Here is a 25424-nt window from a genome sequence, read left to right on the forward strand (position 1 = left end):
ACGTGAAAGGAGAACCGTCGCGTGTAATGGATCGAATGCGAAACTGTTCCCCGCATCAATTCCGCGATGATTATTATTACCGCGACGGTTTTATTAGACAGTGATATCGGAACGACAACGGATGTTATGGGACTGTTCTGCGGCCGTATAAATGGCGCTGCGCAAACAGTAGAATGAACGAGGATCGATCTTGCCGGGCATTCTTTACAGCCATCAATTTTTCAGACAGCGTTCTTCTGCTGGATGGTTCTTTGGAATTAAACGATCTATGGAGAGACCTTATTCTACTTTGAATTCGTACTTCCACGTGGAATAGTGTCTTTTTACTGGGGTTCAGGGTTCCATCATTTATTCTTCTCGCATCGGCGTCGATAGAATAGACAAAACGGACTATGTAGTTCGTGTTTCGTTAGACTGCGCTAGACAGGTGCGCTCAGGTTTCTACGGCATGGTTTAATTATTCAACGCGGGGACAGGCAAACACCAATCCTAAAAGATCTCAAAAAATCACGGTGTACATATTTACCAATGAATCCGAAAGGCAGTTATTTTAACCTTTTGAATTCTGAAGATCCTAACGAGGTACGATTTATTAGAAGAAAAATTCAATTTTCACATAAATCTTAGCTGAAAATATATGGAAGAAAAATTATGCTTTTCCTTACCTTATAGCTCGGTCAAGATTTTCCCTATGATTTTATGGTCCAATGGCCTGCCTGGCTAATCTAAATTGTATTTTTTCACATAAACATCGCCAAATACAGTTTGCTATTCATTCTTTCTGTTATAATTTTTTCATCACTTTTCTTGGTTTAAAAATCTCGATTGTAATGTTCAATAAATCAAAATCATGTTAATCTTAAAGTGTTCTATCTTTTGGGGCGTGTAGAGTGTAGATTGTGGCCACGGAAAATTGTCCTGGTTGAAGTGCAAGAGATAGAAGCGGAATAGAAAGTTCGTTCTTTCTCTAATAGTTTTAATAGATACAGACAGTCTTATCTACTAATCTCAATTTCACCTACTTAATTTTACCATAATTTACTATTCGCAATTTCACCTACACAATTTTACCAGGAATTTATAAATGCCAAAGAGTCGACTTCGGAGGCACGTTTAAGAAATTGTAGATCGGTAGAGCTGTGAATGGATTCAAGGATAAATTGCTAATCATTCAAGAGCCGAAAAGGTTTACTTTCTGAGTGTTAACGTCTTCTTTCAGTATGTCATTTGACGTAGAATATGGTAATGTGATCAAAATTCTGCAGGCATTCATATCGAATAGAATGAGATTGATTCTGTCAATGACCGAGGATCCTATCACGCCCTTTTACAAATTATCCGACGCTCTTTTGTGGTACGTAAAATGAGTAAATGCTTCAAAAATCGAAATTTCCTTAAGTCATTCGTGAACTGTACGGATTCTCTGCCTGACTAGTGACTTAATTTTCACATACATAAAGATATCTATTTATTTTGTACTACATTTGAGAATGTATTTTACCAATAATAAATTTAATATTTTACTAATAATAACAAAATAACCATTCAATTTTCTTTTCACCAATATATCGTGATCTCTTAAAACTTCTTTCACCAATTTTGCAATTTTAGCTATCAATTTGTTCATTATATCCGACGAAATATCTTCCATACTGTATGTAATATACGCGGTAATACGGGATAAAAAAGCGTCAATTATGGAAGTCTTGATTATTTAAACTTAAATTAGACGTACATTATTATAGCAAAACTAACGAGTGACCACACATTTATGGACGGTGGAATACATCGTCCTAGTTACAGTATACTAATGATGATTTTGTGAAAAACTCAAGGGCTTTCCGAAAACCAAGTGCATTCTTTCGAAAACCAAGCCCATTCTTCCGAAACCAACTGCATTCTTTCGAAAACCACGTACATTCTTTCAAGAACCAAGTGCATTCTTTCAGAATTCCGCGTGTCTTTCAGGAACAAAGCATTGCCGATACCTTTTACGAAGCAATCATCCGCGAATAATTTTGCGTGCCTATAGTCTTAGGAACGAACGTATAAAGCCAAGTCTCTACACTGTCTTGGTTTCGCCATATGGCTCTACCATATGGATCCGCTGATTTCACGGAAGCGACAGCGATGCAGCTTGGCTCAGTAGATTTTCGGGCCATGCAGCTCTTCCTGAAGGCTCTTGAAGTTCCTTGGCAACGCCAAGACGGTTGAGGCTAGGCTTAACCCTTGCGAGACTATTGAACTATTTTTTGGCTATAGCAGTTTAAGCTCGAGAGTTGAAACGATCCTAAATTTCACCTCTTAAAATATTAAGTTGTATTAACAAGGGAAGAAAAAGGAATTGAATGATTTCTATCATTTTTTGGGGTAATGAAGCCGGTTACTATGGTGTGACCACAAATTTTATTAGATTATTGTATTCAGAAATAAATTAAAATAAATTTTTTTATCAAACAATGAAAAAAGATAAAGAATCAAAATATTCTACATGTCTTGTTTGATAAATATAAAATTAATTATGTCCAAAAACAAATCAAAAGCACAGAATCGGTCACCTTACCGAAACCGGCTCATCTATCTGTTTCATTGATAGTAAACACGAGAATTCCATCTGGCATCATTCATTTGAGGCTAAAAGATTTTAGAGATCGTTTTTGATTCGACCCAGGGAAGGGTGGTCCGGGAAGAGGGGGTTACTTTGGAGGGTGGTTCACCCTTTAAGCTTTAGTCGCAGCAGCTAAAAAAATACGTATTATTATTTTTAGCTGTTTCATAAGCCTCACAGTTTCATCGAAATCATAGCTTGCTCACGACCCTTCAAAGGAAAGCTGTTCCAGACCATCGGGTACAAGTATTACAAAAATATGCTCTCCCTCTAGTGCAGAATATTCTAAAAAATGATTAAACCCTGCTACGACCCGCGGTTGAACCGTACTCTTCAAACAATAATCCTGCGAACAGTTTTCTACAAACATAGAATCATTTTCAACGATACAAAATAAAAATCAGCTGCGTTAACTGCAGAACACAACAGGTCAACTGCAGAACACAGCAGGTACATCCTTATTTTTCTTAAATCAATTTAATAAATAGCAAAAACAATAATTAGACTGCGGATTTTATGCATTTGTGGCAAAAAGGTGATGGTGTAATATAAAATAGTGAAAGAATTAATAGAAATCAAGGATGCTTATGTATCAATTACAACTTATTAAAATTATTTAACTCGATCGTTGTATAAAATTGGCAGCATAGCTGTATGTTGTGTATAGGTGGAAAGTTCAAATTTTATCTCTTTCATTTCCACCGAATTGTTGATAGAAATGTAAAATGAATTTCACGTGTGAATAGCTACTATTAAAAAAAATACGTTTAGTGTTGATGAAATCGTAAAAGTATAATAGCGTGAATTTTTTATAATATCGTGAAAAGGAAATTATTTTTCAAGATAACCGTCGGAATTCATTTTTAGCGTTGCAACAGGAGTTGACTGCGTATCTCGCGGCAGCCACTGTTCGAACCGTGGATCATATTGTAGTGTTTGTAGTCGCGCACCAGCTACAAAGATTAGTTATGAACCGAGGACGCGATTATCCTGCTCCTTGGATTGTTAACGGTGTCCGTGATCCACGCGATGATGGCACCGTGCGCAAACGAACGCTAACGCGCGATCATCCAATTTGTCGGCGAACTTTTGTAAAGCGCGATTGCGGCTTATAAATACGGGACGTAACATCAGACGTTTATGATCGCGATACTAGACGCTTAATTTACGACGACAGAGGCGCACGGACCCCTCGTAATGCCTCTTTCATCGGGGACTGACGCTCGGTGCATGGTGTACGGTGCATGCTGCACGCTGCACGCTGCACGCTCTGCACCGCATCCCGTGTGCATCGTGCGCATCGATTCGCAGAACTCGATATGTACCTTGTTGCATCTTCTCGAATCCAGTCTCCCCTCTCTGACTCGTGAGAAGGCTCTGTGCACACACGAGCTTTTATTTTGCGAGATTTACGGCTTTCGGTGCCAGACGTGGCTAGCTATAGTTATTTATGCATGATCAGAGTCTTTCGGATTAATTTTTGCTACAAGACCGATGCAGAAGTTTGAAAGTTTTTGAGGAGTACAGTCGTTGTAACACAAAGTGTTGCTATTTCTTCATGACTAGAGTATGTCGTCAAAAACAGCAGGTTGAGAAAGATATATGTATACGTTTGTATTCATTACTAAACATATGCAAGTGTAATTACATTACCTCCACATATTTTTCAAACAGATTGCAAATTTGAGACTTAAAAATTTAGTCGCACTTATCATCTTGACTAGAAATTTCGAGAAACGAGTTACAGTAGGATTAAATAAATTCTTGAACAGTTGCCTGTGTTATAAATGCTTGAAGATTTAGCCTAGCTATTTATGAACACAACGGTTTAACCTAATTACGTAAAAGATTTATGAATAGCCGAAGATGAAATGAAAACAAAATTATCCAAGTTGATTGTAAGAATCGCAAGTCAGATTAAAACGTCTCTCTTCTTTCGATAATTTTCATGAGTTCTACATAATATAAAAGTATGTATCCCCAAATTTTCTCATGTCTGTACAATTTTATTTTCGATCTAGTCGTTTTTGACAAAAATGCGTAAAGCCTATTTATGAGCATAAAGTCATAGCTTAGCTGTAATATTCAACTGAGCCGAGTCGAGCGTACGAGACACGAAACACGTTACCTAATGATTCCGCAGAAATTCGAAATATTTTGAAATTCTGACGATCAATGGTACTGCAGTCTCTGCGTGCGTTCGTTCGAATGGAAATAATCCGTGCGCTGTTCGTCGTCGGACGGATTGCCTAGGTATGCCCGCGAATTTCACCGTGATTCATCGCGGATTTCCACGGAAACCTTGGCCCAACTCGTTCACTTCGGGTCTTTCCCCGTTTATCAGGCGATCGGCCGCGTCATAGGGGTTGCTAGCTACGATATCTGGTTCTTGGAACAGCTATAACCACCGAAACGACGTTAGAATACCTGGGGGTGAAGGAGAATCGGGCTCGTCGAGTTTCCACGAAGGATACTTTTGCATTCTACGGGGTGTACAAATTTTAGCAGCGTGGGGGCCAATCAATAAATCGGAGCGGAAGTATTGTTCTTAAAAGAAGAGGGAATCAACTTTCGTTTAACTCGTTTCACAATGGAAACCTATTTTTCCGCGGGAAGAAATTGAATTATCACATTTAAATTATAAAAAAAATTGTTCTTCACTTGTTAATTACTTATCTTGACAAAATCAAATATTTCTAATGTTTCTTAGTTACATCGTTGTTGAATATACACATACAGGATGTTTAAGAAATGCATTAGACATAAATCAAAAGTTCAATCGTTCGTGAGATATAAACACTTTTATTTGCTAGTATTGATTGATTTATTGCTGACTACTCACAACCATGTCCAACACGCTTATCAAATAATTCATTAAGGAGGATGTTAGAGAACATGTTATGTTTTAATGGGTAAGAACGACGTAAAGCGTAATGTGCTTCAAGTATATATTTCTTTTACATATTTCCATGACGAAAAATGTCATATGTATTGTATTTCTTTTCCTGATATGACGAAATATTTCGAATCTACGAGGCTGACTTGTTATAGTGGAAGGGGTTAAAAGTAGTATGACCATAGTAGTGTAGCCCCTACAAGTCAGACATTCTATTATACCATCTTCTCCGCAGCGTTTTCTTGGTTCTTCCTAAATGATAACAGGTTTAGCTAACGATTAACAATCACAGCTATCTTTTGTGTTATATCTCCTCTATTTTTAAGTAGGGGTGATCTCAATTATATAAAAAAACACCCACGACTCAAGGGTACATGATAATTACCGCTGAACAATTTACTGCGATCTAGTAATTAACAGTATCAAAGTCTTTAAATACATTTTCCCCGCTTCGGATCTCGATTCCACGGACTCGAATGAAATCATCCCCTAAACTTCCATCCGTAGAAGTCCAGTCTCCTGGAAACCAAAGGCTCCGCTCGTAACGCTCTTATCGCATCGTCCGTGTTGTTTGCATCAGTCGGAGCCTTTATGTAACGGTTAATAACAGTTATTTTTGGAGCCGGTATTCCACCCCCGTCTCGAGTCTGCGAGCTCTCCCGGAGAAGTTTCATCGGTTCGTGCAACCTCGGCTCGCGGCTGAGTCATCGCGGGCATGAGCAACCAACAAGGCTCTTCTATCGCAATGGAAACAATTGCCGGGGCCGTGTTTAGAAAGTCACGGCGGCGGATCTCGCGAACAACCGCACCGTAAAAAGCCGCGGCCGGATAATCAACAGAAGAAGCGACGCGGTCTCGCGAAGAGAGATAGAGAGAAAAAAAACGAGCTATAGGCCGGAGTGAGAGTGAGAGACACACTCGATGGGCGAGGCACGTCGCTTATTATTGCTGCCGGGGAACTAGCCCCGGGAGAAAAATCGCTGACTATACTTGCGGTAACTCAACCCTTTGCGGTCGGTCCAGGCCCCTATGGGATCGAGAACCAGCCGGGTCATGGATACTCACTCTATGCAGATGCACATAGGCTATATGCACCGTGCTATCGACTCCACTACTGTATTATGGAGTAGAGTTTAGCGGTATAGTGAGCGACACGCGACGAGCATACGTATCGGGACTGTGGCACAGAGCTGTACGGAAGACTATAACGTGACTAGAATATGCTACGATTTTGTGGGAATTTTACACTAGCCGCGAGATTGTACAGGAAGTAATTTTCTGTTTTTAATAGAAGAAGTTTCATTATTCAGGCGGAGAGACAAAGCGAGAAAGAGTTCTCCGTTCGCAGACTGTTGGAAATTGCTGGCTGGTTGCACGTCTACTGGATGCGATAATGAATGCTAGTTTAGCTAAATCTAAACCTTCGATAGTATATGTTCAAAACCTTTGTTTCTTTTTGACTCCGCTAGTAAGTGGTGCAGCAACGAAACAATCTTCCGAAGTAGTTACAGAACGTGTTCAATTGCTCGACAACACCGATCGATTACCTCCGAAGGTTGTCGATATTCGATTTTAAAAAAATATTTTCTAACAATGTAATCTTGTATTCACGTCAGTCATGTTTGCTAAAATACTAAACCTACTTAGTAATCTCTGCTCCTTGGAGCTAATTCATGGTGCTTTCAAATCCTCCAACAATATTAATTCACTAAAAATTCTCTACTGTATGCTGACAAGAACTACGCCTTTCGATTCACATAATTATGAAGACTCGCTTGAAAATACATATTTATAAACAATGATATTTTCCGTTGCGTCCTTTTTATCTTGTTTTTCTCTAGGTATTACTTTATTTTTGTATTAAAAGGTTTTCCCCGTAAAGTATTATAAATAAATAAAACTGACCAAGGTTTGTTAAAATACTGAAGAGCCGAGGTTTGTTAAAATATTGAAAATTGGATGCTTCTCGCAGACTGCCAGGACAAAGTTATCAGACTGTTGTAGCAACCGTTTCATTTTTCCTAGTGCTTTGAGCAGCCAAGTTCTAACGAGCAGACGATCGCAGTCGAACCGTCGCGTCGTGTCGCGCGATAGTTCGCTCTACAGCTCACGCATGGCCTAACACAGGAATTAACTGACAACCGTGCGAGGAAACTTGGTGTAGTTTCGGTAAAATAAGCGAGGATCTCGACCAAGCTCGACCGCGGCTGAGCGATCAAAGGAAACGCGTCTGCAGAGCCCACGCACTGACGAACCAGATCGAAATGGTGACGGGGACGCAGAGGAAAGAATGATCGTGATATTGGGAAGCATGACGAAGATGGCAATGCGAGTCAATTAATTCCACCTGCTTGTAAAATGACTAATTTTCGCTATGCTGGAGTAGTATGAAAACTACGTTTGCTGCAATATATGGCGAATCTTATTCAAACAGAACAGAATTGCATTCGTTCAGTAATTCTCAGAAAAGCGTTCTTTGGTAACTTATGAAATAGTATCTTCGAAACTCCATTCAATCTGATTTTCTACGACCTTTACTAATAATAATAGTTTATTGATGTCAATAAGAAAAACTCTTTGTTCCCACTGTAGTCATGTTGTTGCAATAGTCTTGAATATAGTGAAAAACGAGATTTTGGTAAAAATTTTCTCACAAACTTTACAAACAAGAAATCATCTTTGGAAATATAAGCAGGTAAAAAGAACAAAGAACGATAAAATGCATAGTACAGTTCGCGAATGCATTTAAAGTCAATAATTCACAATCCGATGCTATGCATCGTAAAGTATACTCGTCGATTTTTTCGCTGACAGGTCTTTGAATCTTCGAGATGGCTGCGCGCGATATACTGCGATGCGATAATAAAGGTCGACCGGTTTCAAGTGATCTGAGACTTTCCGCGTCCCCGACTGCGTGCTGACTGTTACGTAAAGATGATTCTTTTGTCAGTATTCCGTACGTCAATCGACTTTTTCATTCGTGAAATGCGTAGCGTTCGCGTCTCGCTCGCCGAAGAGCGGGCCAAAACATGCTAAGGGCCTTCTTCGAGTTGTGCTTGGTGAATCCTCCTAGTATCGCGCTCTCTTCTTACCGCGACGAAAGTTTTATTAGGTGCAACTTCCGTTGAGAATCGAAGTTGCCGATGCTGTTCGAATATTAACAAAGTTTGGCTAAATTAAAAAAAATGAAAGTCGAGCGGAATAGTTTGATGCAAGAATACTGCTGGACGGACATGAGTAACGTGATTAATGTCTTTTGATTTATAGAACGTTAATGAATGCGACGTGGTCGGAGGAGAGAAGAAAGGTACATTGATGGATCGCTGTATTAATATTAATACTAGGGATGGGCGATTCTTAGGGAGAAACCGATCCCGAATCACGGTGACAACGATGGATTCGCTAGAAAATCGAACCTTGAAAATTCGTTTCTTTGAAAATCGATTTTTAAAAAATCTATCGAAATACTGTTTATATCCATATGCGTACTACATGACTAATTGCTTTATTGCGGAACTCGATTTTTAAATTCGATGCTTTAAACAAAAACTAAAGTAAAACATTTTTGTTAGAAATATATAGGATTGATAAATCTAAGAATAGTAAATGTAATTGCTCTGGTGATGTATAGTGTATTCTATGTATAACACAATAGTTAATGGCATTATGGCAATTATGAATTTCAAAAGTCAAAAAACCAATTCGAAAAAATAAAAACTCGTTTCTTCAGAACATGAATACAAAATCGCCCAACCCGAATTAATACTCTTTCAATGCTTCGCGAGTGGGAGAGTGGTCCGCGGTACAAACCGTGAATTTGTACGCGAATTCTGTATCGACTAAATTTTTGTTAATACTTTCTTATGTTTTAGAAATTAATGTTAGCCATTGATCGATTTATTGTGTGAAACATTCTGGTTGGTTAGAGAATATTGTGTAAATAATACTTGACACTTTGATGGAGTTGGGTGAATTTTCAGCCACAAAAAGGAAAAAGATAGTGGCTAGGGTCTCTATCGTTATTGCAGTGGTTAGAAATGTATCGAATAAGGTCTCGAGAAACCAACGACTATCTGAGTGTATATACCCAGCGACACGTTGGCACAGCGACGAGGCGACAATGACAGAACGATTTCGTTCGAGTGCAAGTTTGTGGGCCGCATAACTAAATTAGAGTCACTCCAATCGAGAATACTCGGAACGGTCGTCAATGGTCCAAGTATATCGGACCCGAAGATCTAAATCTCAATCATTGAAGAAGAAATAAACAAGTAGCTATATTGTATTACTAAGAAAGTCACGACGCAGACTAATTAGCTAATCGGTGATCTAGCAATAACGTTAGGTTATTATTATAAGTCCTACAAGGATGAATCAGTCTTCTTAGAAAAACTTTCTTTGGCAATCATACTCTCCCAATATTTATATAATTTTTAGTGGATACAATATTTCTGAAATTAATTTGAAAATATTTAAATCCTTCGTAAAGCGAATACTACAGTTCTAGATTGAATTTTTAAAAAATAATTACTGGGGCACAATGCAAAATGTACACCTCCGGTCATAACTCATGGGACATTTAATTATTTGTTTGTACGTTTACTTATTTAATTACTCATTTCTTTATGTAAGTATTATCTTACAATTTACTTAATTCATCAAGATAGTGAACCTAAACCATCGAAAAAATTTATAAAAAGATGTTGGTAATCTCCCTCAAAGTTCGCACTAATTTCCTGTAAGGATAGATACAACATTTTCCCTCATAGCTATAGTTAACACACACGGTATGAAAATTATATTAATATCAGAAAATCTATGTGACATAAAATGTTCTAAAAATCTACATCTGGCTGTCTATTGATGAACAAAAAGCTCAGAACCTCGGCGTCCCGCTGCCTACGATAACGAAGTGTCTTCTCTTCTATCTCTTGAGTCTCTCGCCTAATCCTGGCGTCCCCCGCGGTATAATTTGGAATCCATTAGGCAGCTATCGGCGTGTTATCTGTCGCGGCTCGTCGTGTACCAGTTTAGCAGAACTCTCCCTCCCGGCCCAGAGACAACCAGCGTAAACGTAACTGTACTTCGCGGTACCGTAGATCGTTCATCATACCTCGCAACACTATTTCTGACAAGCAGCGCTATAATTAGAGCACGTCGTGCACGCGGATGAACGGGGACCTGGTTAGATAGGCGCTAGAGAGGTCCGACGCAGGGGCGTCAACTGAATCGGAGCCATCGAAAGTTTCCAAAACATTCGTCACGCGGATCGTACGTGAATCGATCCTCCCTTTCGGACTCGTTCACTCCTTTTGCGTCGCACTTCTTCAAACAGGAAGAAATCGTTGCCCGAGAACGCGATCTTAGAGGGTGGGGCGCGAAATTCGCACCACGCGCCAAAGTCTCGCTTCTCTTACTGGATCGTCCTACCCTAAGTGCGGGTAGCACTTGCTAACTAAATCATTAATTTCGAATTCTTCAATTTATACTTACTTTGTTAGAAGATACACGTTTCTTCATTCAAACATATTTTTCTAAAACAATTGCGAATACAAAGTTTACCTGACCGTCGTTCTTTTAACACAACACATTCCAGAAATTCTAATTAAAAAATGTTTTATTGTCCGTATTCACTGCGAGAAATGATAATAACAATAATGATAGTAATAATAATATTTATTAAACAGGATAGAGTCGCCTTTATATACACGAGTTTGTAGCCGTTTCTCCTAAAAACTTTATTAGGAAAATCAACGAAATACAAATTTATTTTATTCAGATAAACATTTAAACAGTTCTTTAAAGAATATGATTACGCGATACAAGACCAACTTTATTATCACAGCTCCTGATAAAATTATGAAGTTGACTTTTTTTATTAATAAAAATAGTTGTCTTCTTGCGTCAGTTATCCATCTAGTTCAGTGTCGAATCATTGTCCAAGTTTGTGTCGGTGATTTTTCCCATCAGGTACTTGCGAATATACGCGGTATCCGCGCGCACGTGCGCAGCCTTTTTTCGCGATCGATAAGGGCGAAGACACGCACACACAGCTATCTTATCGCCGGCTTAATTTTGTGAACACGGTATCGTCCCAGTAAACCAGAGATTAGGTCTCGCTGAGAACTTCTCGTATCCATATCGTTCCTGCAGCTTTCGAAACCGACCGGCTTGTCGCGACGTAGCGCGGCGGCGCACAGTGGTACGAAATGACAAGGTTGTGTCAAAATCGAAGAACTTTCAATAGAGATTAGATAAAGTAATGCTAGTTGTTTACTTGAAAACTGAAATGTTTTACAGTAAGGAAAAACTAGGGAGAACGTAGTGTGAACATTGTTTAACTTTGAAAATTTATGTTAAACTTTAAATATGTCGACAAAACTATAATTTATTCAATACCAGGTTGGCTTCTTTTTTTAATGACATGTTATGCATCATTTCCCATAGATTTTGACATGTTGATTTCAAATTTTTTACTGTTTAAAGATTTTGAAAAAGAAATCAGCAGCTTGTCAAGTCATTTCAACGAAAAAATCACAAATTTGTTAGCTTCTCGAAGTGTTACATAAATTTTGTGACCAAATTTGAAATCATCATGTCACCATTTTGTTGGGATAGTTCAAGTGCAACATAAATGTTCAAGGTGAAAAAAAGTTCATACCACATTCTCTCTATTTTTCCCTACTTTTTCTACAATATTTCACCTTCGACTTAAAGAAAGCATCGTTTTACCTCATTTCTATCAAAAATTCTTTGATTAAGACGCAACTTTGGCATTTCACCCGACTATTCAGCGTCTCGGTCTCGATTTCGGTTTACGATCCTCCGTGCCGTGGGTTCGGCTGATCGGGAAATTTATCACCTACAAGGAAATGACTCCGTTGGGTGCCGATAGAATAGTCTTTTCAAGGAGACTCCTAATCGCGGGGCTAAATAATGATCTCTAAAAAAACCTAGTGCGAGAGCGTTAGAGAGTCGCTAGGGAAACTAGGCAAATTTGATTCAAAAAGAGAAATGTTAACAGAGAACAGAATTGAGAAGATTACGCTGGAATAAAATAGAAACGTGAGTATAGTAGACGTGAGTTAAATAATGTAGAGCGTGAAAGAGATTGCTGTAGGTAGAACAAAAGGGACGCATGAGAAAAGTAAAGCGAAGAGAGGAAATATAAATAATGTAGAGAATCCGAGAGACTGCTGCTGCAAGAAAATAAAAGGGACGCATGAGAAAAGTGGACTGAAAAAAATGAGAGATGTATGAAGGAAAGAACTCTGGAGAATATTGCTGGATGTAATAAAAGAAAAATGCAGGGAACGTTAACTGAGGGGGAAAAGTAGAAATAATGATAAAGTGTGAAGACTTTACACGTGCAATTATACTTCGACTCTTATATCAATTTCTACTTACTGTGACTACTTCAACAATTTTTGTGCTCTTTTCATTTCCATTGTGGTATTGCTTTGAATCTTCTTTGTAGTTTTCACTGTATCGAAAAGTCTTTATCACGCGACGGAATGATTTTTGACTTTAAAAATTTAATATCTGCGACAACGAAATTTCGATTGTTGAGGAGGAAAAAATTAGGACGATCTAAAATATGATAGTCATAATTTTTAGGGTGGTTTTGTAAATATTATTGAACTTTTCATGTATTCACTAGTTTTGTAATCATTTTAGAATACGATGAAAACTCGTTTGGAAGAGTGTATAGTAGTAAATGGCTCATATTTTGACCAAATAAATATATTTTTTTAAATATATAATATCTAATAATCTAAAATATGTACTATTTTTTAATATTTTTTAAGGAAATAAATATTTTATAAAAATATATTAATAAAATGTTTCAATACGAATACTACAAATAATACTATAAAACCGTGGCAAAGATATTTTCGAAAAAATCCTTCAACATTTAACAAAAATACTTAGTATCCGCTGGTTCAGCTTTTCCTCTTGACTCTATCGAGGGCTGCACTGAATCTACGTCGATTCGCTAACACTTTCGACCGCGTTCGGCTTGGGATCTGTCTCGAATTACGACAACTAGTGACGAGACAGTGACTGGTGTCAGTGCCCGAAAAATCACAGGTCAACAGCGCGGTCCGAGAACGTTTTCCCGTGTTGCAGCTATTTCGACCGTCAACGCGCGCGCGGAAACCTGATATTCGCCGGATGGCTTTCGAGTAGTGCTCTCTGCTAGCGAACAGTCTCTCCCGGCACCGAATATTTCAACCAGCCGAGTACCCCGATATATTCCGCGTTAGTTCTCCTGCCCCAAGGATTATGCTTGTATAATCGAGTGCTGTACCTATACATGTGCATCCTGCTCAATATCCGGCCGCCCGGGCGGCGCGAATTTTCGGGGTCGTCTCGTAGACAGGGCTCTGCCTTTGAGAACCACTGCCCCGAACCACCGAGGAACCATACAAAGCCACCGGCACGCGAAGGAGACTCGAAAATATTCATAGTCGTCGACGTACGCCCCCTCGCCGCGTACACTTTTTATATCTCCGGTGGGCGAGCGAAAGAGTCGAAATTGTTGGTCGTGGAGAAAGCTGGGTTCTACCCTCGCCTGTCCTCCATTTCGACTGTCTAATCTGTTTCTCGGTAGCAAATTGTCGTAACGACGAAGAATCAATACGGCAGTACCATTAAATAGTAATAATAATCACTTTTGTTCAGTTCAGCCTCGTGGTTAGCGATCGGTTTTGGTTTACAATAGCCAATGTTCGTTTTTTCCTCGTGTTTTTTCATTTTCCTCGTGTCTCCTATTCTACCGTTCTCGGTTCAAATGTCATATCTACTAATATTCATTGTCATATCTACCATTTTTCAGGATATTTATAAATATTTCACACACCACGAAGCTAGAATATCTTATATACTTCATAGAGTCTTTAATATAATTCCATTTATTTGTTTCCACTTATTTGAAATTGATTTTATTAATTTAAAGCTTCATTTTTTGGATGATTAGTTAGCACAATTTAACTAAAGAGAAACTTAATTAAAGATTCTCGCTAATTACTCTTTGGTTTTGTCTTACTTCATGGAACATGAAAAATTGTGCCCCTAAAAATGAGAATAAGTTGAATCGAATAAGGTTTCTTGCGTAGTATGGTATCGATTAGAAAAACATTGATTTCCATGATACACTATATTACTTGGATCTCGCGGATTATTCTCATCGTTCATACTATTGTACATAAAAATATCGATATACAGTACAGTAACTCGATCATATCAAATTAAAACGACGAACGTAAATTACAATAGATACATGATCAATTAGATCGTGAACGTAAAAATTCTCCAACAGTACATTTTATTATATTCGGCAAAATTCGTCTTACTAAAGTTGTGCGCAACGCGGCAGCGCTAAGATGGCAGCGTTCTTTATTCGCCTAAATCGGAGCAACGTGGCCCCGGTTCCCTTCTACTATGAAATATATTTCGTTATGTCGAAACGTGGCGTAGCGTTCCCTCATTTCGTTGGCTTATTTTCAGTTCCCCAATGTTTTCCACTGTTTACCCCGCTCGATACAATTCTACGCCAGAAAGTCGAAAATCCGTCTCGCGAATTGGCGTGGGCGATGATGTATCTCAAACGATGAAAGAGGTCGACTGAATGATCGTTTGAACGCCTCGGTTGTCGGATGTGTTTGATAAATAATTGGGCTTTGGGACTCTTGTTTCGAGGACTTCATCTGCTTTTCGATTTTCTGTTAATGTAGGATCTGTGCGTTGATTCTTCGGATTTGTGTCGGCTTCGTTCGCGAGACTGTTATATTCCTGGAGATAGGCGTGCTTTACTTAATTGTTGAAATAACGATATTTTTGAGCGCTATGCGCGCATTTACGCATTGAGCAACATTGAGTGAAGTATCTTTATCTGAATGAAACTCTTTGAATTTTGAAATGCCAATTAATTCTTCTGTGAGCAACTGGAATCTGTGAGGATGCATCTTTAAACTGCAGAATTTTTTTAGAATTTTTTTTAAATAGATGGCGGATCCTTATGCCAAATAAAAATTGTCTTCGTCAATTACGAGACATAAGAATTAAACACGATTTTTGTCGTCAACGTCAACGTTCTCAACTTCTTTTAACCTTTACACCATTTTAAATTTATTTTGGCCATACATTCATCAAATCCGCAATCTAATAATAAATAAATCCGCCTGGTTACAAACGATAAACAGTTTAAGTTTTACCTTGAATGAATTTCGAAAACTTTGAATTGAGCGAAGAAGAGATACTTGTACTATGAAGTATGCATGATTATTACGAAAAATTTATTACACGACAGGTGACAGCACCTGTCGATCAAAATAGACAAAATTCGACTAGAAATCTATAATTCTGCAATTTCTAATTAGGTGTAAATTATAATTGACTCATGTTGCGTGTTCTCCTTATATTTGTGCTCATCGTTAATCTCTTCAAGGATACCGTACAATCGCACACCCAAACACAATTCTGACCAAGCCCGTAATGATTTTTTCCCCGTTTTTATTTTGTTCGATATCCACGTTTTCGTATTCTGTGAGGTATGTCTAACCACAAATATAAAATCGTCTTTGTCTGTCCTTAGAAAATCCATCCTTGAAGAGGTTAAAACATTAGATGTCGTAGTACCATGGAACAATATATGAAATTGCCAGTCCGTCAGCCGACAGGACATACGACATACCGGTGCAGAATCTGAATTTCAACTATGAAAGTTAACCTATCGAAATATCAAGTATCATAGGAATGATATGAAGTAATCGATTCAGATGATGCATCGAGCCTAAGAAATGCCCGAGCGGCAAATTCCTTGCGAGCGGAATTGTCAACCAGAAATCAGTACCGTAGTCGATCAAGCTGATCGCACGACCATGATCTAACTTTTACTGTTTGTCCATCCATAATAGGACATCTTGGTCCTACTTATTTGCTAGCAGACGTCTATACCAATAGCCTGAGTTGCTATTCAATCCTAGACGACACTGACAGCGACAAACGTTCGTAAACCATATTGATTGCAACCGTTAGATGCGGAAATTCATTTGGTGCCACACTAAAATAATTTTCGTTCATAGACAAAGCAATTTCCAAATCTTCAAATAATTACTTCTATTGAAACTCTTTTATTTACTTCAACGTTTGTGCGCAGTAATATCACCAAAACTACCCCGGCATTCTTGAAATATTTTTCTTGGCTTTTTGGAATACAGTGAACTGCGACACAATTGTTACATTTATTACAACCTGCATAATCTCATTCCATATCGTTCTTCTAATCAATGGAACAGAAACGTAAAAATCTTTATCTTTAATATCATCTTGATTCTTAGGTTTTCATTGAAACTTTCCAGTTACTAATATTTATTTCGTCGTTGTATCAATTGTTATCTTTGAACTGCTGATATCATTATAACAAAAATTAGGAGATCCACTGCCAAACAGTAAAATTATTTAAAGAATTGAAAACTTTTGTTACGATATTTCTAACTAATTAAAGGTATTAAGAGGAGAAATGATTTATAGTTTTTGTGTCTTGCAGTTATTGCAAGCAATTTTTATTTTTACAGAGTTTCTGTTATCCTAAGAGCCTTGGTATCGCAACATATTTTTAAAAGGCCAATACAATTTCAATAAAATTAATCGAATATGCTTGTAATTTTGATATGTTATCGACGTTTCTGTTTGTCACCAAGGCTGAAATCAATTTGCAATAAGGCGCTAAATGAATTTCTAGATCTAGTGAAAAGTATTGACGAAGAAATACCTTTATTAACATTATGCCGTTTCTTTGTGATTCCAGGGAATGTGTGACATGTTCATCCAAACACAGCAGACGAGTAGCGTCAACGGCAGCAGCAGCAGCAGCAGCAGCAGCAGCAGTAACAACACCGTTCACCATCACAGCAAGAAACGGAAGTTGGAGTACAACGTGAGCCAGCCGGTGATCCAGCACGCATTGGTCCAATCGACCGGCGACTACCAATTAGACAATACCGGGCTGCAGCAACGGTACTCCGTGAACGGTGCTAATACCGCGTTTAGCTCGCTGCACAACAATAATAATGCGCTGCAGAAGAGTAGCCCGAACCAACAGACCCTGGTACGAGCCTCGACGATCAAGCTCTTAGACACGTACCAACGCTGTAGCCAGAAGGTTGGTGCCGATTCCTGCGATCTCATCGCGTCGACAAAGACTCACGAAACGAAAAAGCTAAAACAAAACAGACCTGAAAGAAATCTAGAAACGAAACACGTTGGGACACGATCGCAGCGATCACGATCAGGGGGAGCCTCGATTACTATCGTTGCGACCCCGGGACCGCGCGGGCCAGCCCGACGTTAACGCTTCTCGGCCCATCTCGCCGAGATGGACGTCGGCGATTGTTGGTCGCGGTTACGATTAGAAGCTCATAATCGCGAGACAGAATGCATTCACGGCTGTTATCGATACACGCTCGATGGGACCGCTCGAAACGGCTATAAATAAAGCGTTAACGCCGAAGCCCCGTTCTCCTACTCCAAGGAGATTCTACTCTACTCTTTCGATCGACCACGGCTCGATTCGAACTGGCCCGGGTTCGTTCGACGTATCTCGACCAGGGTAAGCTGCACCCGAGGATCGTTTGCACGTTTAACACTTCTGCAGTCTAATCAAATGTATCCACCTTCCTTCTCCGTGCGTAAACATTGCTTCTTCCTGCCGTCTTTCTGCTGGATCCTAGCCGCAATCGAAGTCAATTTTATATTTGTTACATTCAGACAAGATAAATAATGACTCAGCAAAAGGAAACCTGTTGGTTAGGCTTTGGATTTTTTACTAATTGATTTTTACTTTGCCAAACTTATCGATGCTGGTCAAACGACCAGGTCTTCGTGTTTTATTTGACAATTACTCAAATTCCAGAATTATTGAAACTAAATATTTTTAGGACTTGGTAGGGTTTAGTAGCAATGGTAAATAATGCTGAATCAGTCGAACGATAAAAGCGACGTAGCTCTGGTATAGCACTGTTATATTTTGCCTTGGAAAAATGATAAGAATAATTATAATCAATGCATTGTCGAACAGCTTGTATTCCGCCGAGTACGATAAGTTCCTATAACAAATGAGAATACGTCTTAAACTAATATTTCACGTAAACGACGATCTCAATAATGATGTAGAACTTTTGTCCGACTATTTATCTCATGACCAGCTTAAAGGCAGCTGTAAGTTACTTTCTAAGTGTCTGGTTATCAGGTGCTTCAAAATTTACGAGAATTTTTTTTACCGAGCAGTCAAATTTTAATGTCCCCTAAGAAAGAAACTTTATGAACGTCCATTAAAAATGTTAGAGAAGTATCGTGAAAAAACCGTAATATTTCTACCAGAAAGATATGGTCCAAAGATAATAGTGTTCATCGCACTTCCTCTTAGAATCTTGCGGGCACTCGATTTTCTATTGCAATGTATCGAAATTCTTGAAAAATCGCATGAATGTTCGATGACTCTGTTCCAGTTTCAAGGTAAAAAAAAAACTGCAGAAGAGTTAGTGTATCCGCGGCAACCGATCCTAAGAGGAATGATTACTGTGTATCCGTGGCCTCTGCATCTCGTCGAGATACGTTCATCCTCGCGTTCCGAAGACCATCCTTCCAGGTGTATCTCCCATCCCTTTGTGCTATTTGCTTCGGTGTTTCATCGATACCGTTGAAGAGACGCAGTCGATCCGACGACTGCGTGCATTTTATTTCGAGACTCATCCACGGATCCACCGCTTTGTGCGATAACGAACCTCGCCTTTGCAGCGTGCGTCTGCTCTTGTGCTCTCTCTCTCTCTCTCTCTCTCTCTCTCTCTCTCTCTCTCTCTCTCTCTGACTCGTTAATGCTTCCTTCCTATTGCTAAAAATATTCCCTGTCTCACACTTCTACTATTTTAGCTTCCTTCCCACCTATCACGATGAAAGACAAACATCAAAACTTGGAAATTACTTGCTTTTGAGGAGGAAAAGTTCCTTAGTTTCTGGGACAATGTAGCTGGAGGGTGGAGCAAAATTCAAAGTTTTATTTAGATACAAGTCAGACCTTCTGGCAAACGTATCTCTTCATTGTTTGTTAGACGCAGAGTTAAGAAATGACAAACAAAATTCAACAAAGATCGTAATTAGGAGTCAGCATCTCAGTTTAGCAAAATTAGTTTTCCTGATTTGAAGAGAACTTGAGGTGTAGTATCAGTTTCACGATATTCTACTACAATAGATCTGAAAGAATATCCTACATCTTATAAAAATAACTACGTATATATTAGAGCCTGTTCCCAGGAAAGATATATTCTCCGGGTTTTTAGAAAGTTCGGCTACGAGCAGTGCTATGATTTTCTAGCATTTAGCAGCTAAAAGAAGGTCAGGACTTAAACCCAGCAAAAATTGAGTAGAAGTCTAGTTAGAAATTGTTTTCTTCCTGAAAATTAGGTCCTGCTCTTACCTCTAAGGCTTCCTAGCTGTGATAAAATTAACCCCAGCACTAAAAGGATGACCCAAAATCTGACCTTATGAATTGAGACCTGCAGCTAGTAAAATTAAATATAATGTCTCTGGGACTCTGGATTCCAAGTCTGCCCTCGCTAAACTCCCATTAGAAAAGTCTGCTTCTAGAACTGATACTCCAATCAGATGGAGATTCAGTGCACGATCGGTGGGCTCCAGATGATCCTTGAGCAGCAATCTGTACCGAGATAATCAGTAGTATCCGGCGGCCCAGGCGCTAGGTTCGTAGTTAGCGCAACTTCCACGTAGCTTTGTTCTGGTAAAGTCGTAAAGCTGCGCCATCCTTTGTCGATGCTCGCTTACCTTTAACGACCCGGCATCCTTGGGGAGTAATTACGAACCAAGGCAATCGTTTCGGCTCCGTCGTCGATCAGTAAGGTGCACGATGGGCACACTGGCAAACGGTCTTTTCACCGGGCAACTTTTCCGTGTGGCGTAGTTGCACGTATCGATTCCGAACATCCAAGGCTCCCATTTCATATTTCATGTCGGTCATCGCGATATACTTCTGTTGGGAGGAGGCCTCGTGTCTTAATGCCGAATATTTTCCTGAAATGTTCGTAACACCGAATATCTTCATCTTATCAGTGCCACCTTGCCTTCTCGACGAAACGTTCGTCACAGAAACAATCCCGTGATCGATGGACCTTGTTTGATCATTCAGATTGTGTCTGGTCCGAGCTGAAATTCCTGAGATAAACGATTCTCATTTACAGTGTTAAATGCTGTACGGTTCGAGGAAAATGATATGCGAAATTAAAAGCGAGATATCGTTTTAATAGACTGGTGTTTGAAATAGAATATTTTAATCTCTTGATTCATGTATTTACATGTTTCATTATACTTTAGAGAAGATATATTTGAATTTGGATGATTGAATTACGGTTTAAATAAGAAGAAATTACTTAGCATTGGAAGTAGTAGTATTGTGCACGGCACTGCTGGGCGTTCGAGTCCTCTGCTTACTCCTACGTACACTCGTCACCAATCGTCCCTTACCAACTATAGCTATCGAAGCTCTACCTACGATCATCATAACGCTTAAAAATGTCTGCACAAGGCATAATCCTCCTACAGAGAGTCGATCCATCATGCTTTACTCAGTAAAGTTTTCATTCCGCCTCCGAAACGTCGTTATCGAAAGTGTACTTCTTCCTCGATATGCAAAACCTGCATTGTCCCTTGTTAACTAAGCAGTGAAAATGTCTACGATCTTCTTAACAAGCAAAAATTTTCGTGCAAGTTGTAATACTCTCGGAAAAAGTCAATCTATCATTCTTAGCTTGTAAAAGTTATCTCTCAATGTTCGAAACATTGTTAGTCAAAGTATACTTCTCTGCAGCAGACAAGAGTCAGGTGTTATCCCACACTAACTATCTACAAAAACACCGTTATACTAAGTCTCATAGATGAAGTAATGGAAGCTACCTGCGATTTTATTAACGTCCAATAATTTTCGCACAAGATTCAATCCTCTCACAGTGTGTGAATCGTTTCCCACTAACGAAAGCGGTTTGCTAATGACCAAGGTGTCTCTCTCGGAGAGATAAAATCGAGGGGTCAGCCTTTACTAACTAAAGTCTGCGGATACTACTTACGATTTTCTTAACGCCTAAAAATTTTTGTATAAGGTGTATTCCTCCTACAGAGAAAGACTTGGTCGAGGGAAGGTAATGTTGACGGCCTGGCAGTCCACTCCGCCAACGCGACGAACGCAGTGGGTAGTACTGTAGTGTCGCAACATCATACCCAACAGCAACAACAGCTGCAACAACAACAGCAGCAGCAACAACAACAACAGCAGCAGCAGCAACACAAGCAGACAGGGATGACGGCGCACAGTAAGCAGGTGACCAACGCTGCCAACGGGGGTGGTGGCGGCAGCAACCCCCAGGGGGATGGAGATTACCAGTTGGTCCAGCACGAAGTTCTCTACTCGATGACCAACCAGTACGAGGTCCTCGAGTTCCTGGGCAGAGGCACTTTTGGACAGGTTTGCAGTCACTTTTTAATCGTCTTTCTAATCAGACTCTCTTCCCACTTTGAAAACTTTCCCAATCGAAACTGAAACACATATAAACTTCAAACCTTATGGATCCATCTAGATATCTCTAGATAATATAATCAAATTTGTTGTTTGCAAAAAGAGCGATTCTATCAAAAGTTACAATGCTGTTTTTTCCCAACCGATACTAGCAAAAATATCAACTTCAAACCTTTTAGATGCATTAAACAGTTTCTAAAGGACATTACAAAGTTTATGGCTTGCAAATACGCTTATAATAAACATTATTCAAAGTGGCGAGACTCTTTAAACGTTGCACCTTTGGAGAGCGCGTTGAAAGGAAGATTGGAAAGTAAGTTCTAGTGGCTCAAAGAGCATTCAGTACACGGAATTTTTAATAAAGTACGTCTGCAGTGTCAACAAACGCCTACGTACAATCCTCATGAAACTGGTACCCTGTACTGATTCCATAGAGCCTGCCGCTTTAATTCTGTCCTTAAAGAAAAAAAGCCGCCGCGCATGGCAATGAAACGCGGAGATTGCCTTTCAGCTCTCAGGAATGAATCAGAAAAACTAGTTTATAGTCTGAATAAATGTGTGCAGAAACACAGCGGTGAATTTAGATGAAAATTCTTTCGCGCATTCTCCAATGCGTGCTTTACGCAGCGAGGAGTTGGTCGAGTTTCCGGAGGTACGAACCGCACCTTGGGTTTGTTATAGGTCGTGAAATGCTGGAAGAAAGGAACGAACGAGATCGTGGCCATCAAAATTTTGAAGAACCATCCATCGTACGCGCGCCAAGGTCAGATTGAGGTAAGCGAATCTTTCGAGATCTCATGAATACATAAAATCTACAATTTATTGATCCCTTCGAGTATCTCGGTTGCGACTAATGTTAAAAAAGGAATGATATTCAAGGTCACACGTAGGTTACGGTAAATATAGACTACTGTTGGTCTGTTGATCTCAACTATGAAAATGATACGAAATATACGTTTCTGTTAGAAAAGCATTGACGATCTTGAACTGCTGGTGATGATGATGTAGAGAAAAATAGTTTACAATGATAATGGCCCTTACAAACGATTTTTTTCCTTATCTGTTCCTTTATCTTCAAAAACAACTAAGATATTCAAGGTGATAGGATCGGAAAGTTCAAAACTGATCATTTGGTTGCGACCGGCGTCCGACTGTGCAGAATGGTGTCTTAAGTATATCTTCGGTTCGAAACAGGTCTCCATCCTGTCTCGGCTCAGTCAGGAAAACGCGGATGAGTTCAACTTTGTGCGCGCTTACGAGTGCTTCCAGCACAAGTCCCACACCTGCCTGGTCTTCGAGATGCTCGAGCAGAATCTTTATGATTTTTTGAAGCAAAACAAATTCTCACCCCTACCATTGAAATACATCCGACCGATTCTCCAGCAAGTACTCACCGCTCTACTGAAGCTCAAGGTAAGGACGCGCGTTTTCACGGTTCGACGATGATTGAGACAAATTTATTTATGGAGACCGTTTAACGGATGAATAATGTATGGTGTATGGTTGCAGCAATTGGGGTTGATCCACGCGGACCTCAAGCCAGAGAACATCATGTTGGTGGACCCGGTACGTCAGCCATACCGTGTGAAAGTAATCGACTTTGGGTCGGCCTCCCACGTGTCGAAAGCTGTCTGCAACACGTACCTGCAATCGCGATACTACCGTGCGCCCGAAATTATACTTGGACTTCCGTATTGTGAAGCGATAGATATGTGGTCGCTCGGCTGTGTGGTTGCGGAGTTGTTTTTAGGATGGCCTCTATACCCCGGCAGCTCCGAATACGATCAGATCCGATATATTAGTCAGACGCAAGGCCTACCGACGGAGCACATGTTGAATAACGCCAGCAAAACTACCAAATTCTTTTACAGGGACATGGACAGTAAGTGCCGCCATACTCGCTTGACTTTGCAGAATGTTCTGCACTATCAGATGCTTCAGTCTGCTAACCAAAGACGAACGATTTCTAGAAGCTCCTTAATCCCAAATATTATTTTTTTTTGAGGAAGCAAGAACCCTTAAACAGCAGAAAAATAATCAATTTAAGAGAGTATTGTAAAGTCTCCACTGATTGTAACGTAATTATTAGAAAGTCCACTAACTATCTACCTACCGGGAAGATTCTTTTTAAAGAAATTGTTCAATTACATTACGTTAATAATTTGTTCGCTCATTCTGAAGAATTTGTTAGCTGTAAACTACATATGTAGCCGAATACCTTGCGCGTCGGTTTGAAAACTATCTAATAAACGTTCATATGATTTTTTCAGGTACATATCCGTTTTGGCGACTTAAAACACCTGAAGAGCATGAGACCGAGACCGGTATCAAGTCGAAGGAGGCGAGAAAATATATTTTTAACTGTCTCGACGATATCGGTCAGGTGAATGTGCCAACTGACCTGGAGGGTGGTCAGCTTCTGGCTGAGAAAGCGGATAGAAGAGAGTTCATTGACCTTTTGAAGAGGATGCTCACAATGGACCAGGTAGTAATATCTAGTTCATGTTGCCTCTATTTGGAGGCAAAGACCAGTTATTATTGCAGAGAAAGGAAGTAGTATTCTTTACGTGTTGTTTCCAATTTCGCAGGAGCGCCGAATAACACCTGGGGAGGCTCTGAATCACGCGTTTGTCACACTGGCGCATTTGGTCGATTATGCACATTGCAACAACGTCAAGGCTTCCGTCCAGATGATGGAGGTTTGTCGGCGAGCGGGAGACTTCACGGCTAGTCCGGCGCATCACCAAGCTCCCCCAGCGCCTCAGCCACCCCCGCCGACGTCGTTGGTAGCGAATTTCGTACCGACGACGAACGGCAGCGCTGTTACCTTCACCTTCAACAACCAGCTGACCAATCAAGTACAACGACTGGTCAGAGAACATCGCACTGCGCAAACAGGATACGACAATCTGGTTCGTAAACAACCTTCTACTTGTCGCTGAATAAATTAATACCACAATACACAAAATAATGTTCACAGTTTCTGCTTCAAGGCATAATTAATATAAATGAAAACTGATATCGATTACACACTATAGTATCTAACCACGGTTTAGTTTGGATTTTCATACTGTTATTCTCTTTTAGTATCAAATATACAGTAACAGTAGTCGCCGTGCAACTCAGTACAGTAGCTCGTCCAGCGGATCGAATAGTGGACGAAGTGGGGTGCACGACTTTCCGCATCAATTGGTGCCTGGGTTACTTTGTCATCCACCCAGTTATCAGACAATGCCAAGTCCTGCGAAACACGTAGTCGTTGCTCAAGTAAATAAGATATTATTATTTCAATTCGTCGCGCAATTAATCGCGCTGTTCGTGATCATTTAACTGTACGT

General features: G+C 39.7%; 1 protein-coding gene across 15 annotated transcripts in view; it reads left to right on the forward strand.

The window, feature by feature from the left end:
- Positions 1-25424, forward strand: part of Hipk (Homeodomain interacting protein kinase) — a 67741-nt gene that overhangs the window by 19657 nt on the left and 22660 nt on the right. For 11 of the 15 annotated variants that reach the window (XM_078191520.1, XM_078191510.1, XM_078191516.1 and 8 more), the window contains exons 2-9: positions 17317-17670; positions 21691-22035; positions 22768-22860; positions 23281-23499; positions 23596-23968; positions 24357-24574; positions 24675-24998; positions 25174-25353. In XM_078191520.1, the coding sequence (XP_078047646.1) occupies positions 17320-17670; positions 21691-22035; positions 22768-22860; positions 23281-23499; positions 23596-23968; positions 24357-24574; positions 24675-24998; positions 25174-25353 (2103 nt within the window). In that variant the 5' untranslated portion in view covers positions 17317-17319. Of the gene's footprint in view, positions 1-16101; positions 16514-17316; positions 17671-17691; positions 18118-21690; positions 22036-22767; positions 22861-23280; positions 23500-23595; positions 23969-24356; positions 24575-24674; positions 24999-25173; positions 25354-25424 lie in introns of those variants that run through there. The other 4 variants (XM_078191508.1, XM_078191509.1, XM_078191517.1 and 1 more) reach the window with 4 other exon arrangements.

The sequence above is a fragment of the Augochlora pura genome, chromosome 10, assembly GCF_028453695.1.
Source record: "Augochlora pura isolate Apur16 chromosome 10, APUR_v2.2.1, whole genome shotgun sequence".
Classification (NCBI taxonomy): domain Eukaryota; kingdom Metazoa; phylum Arthropoda; class Insecta; order Hymenoptera; family Halictidae; genus Augochlora; species Augochlora pura.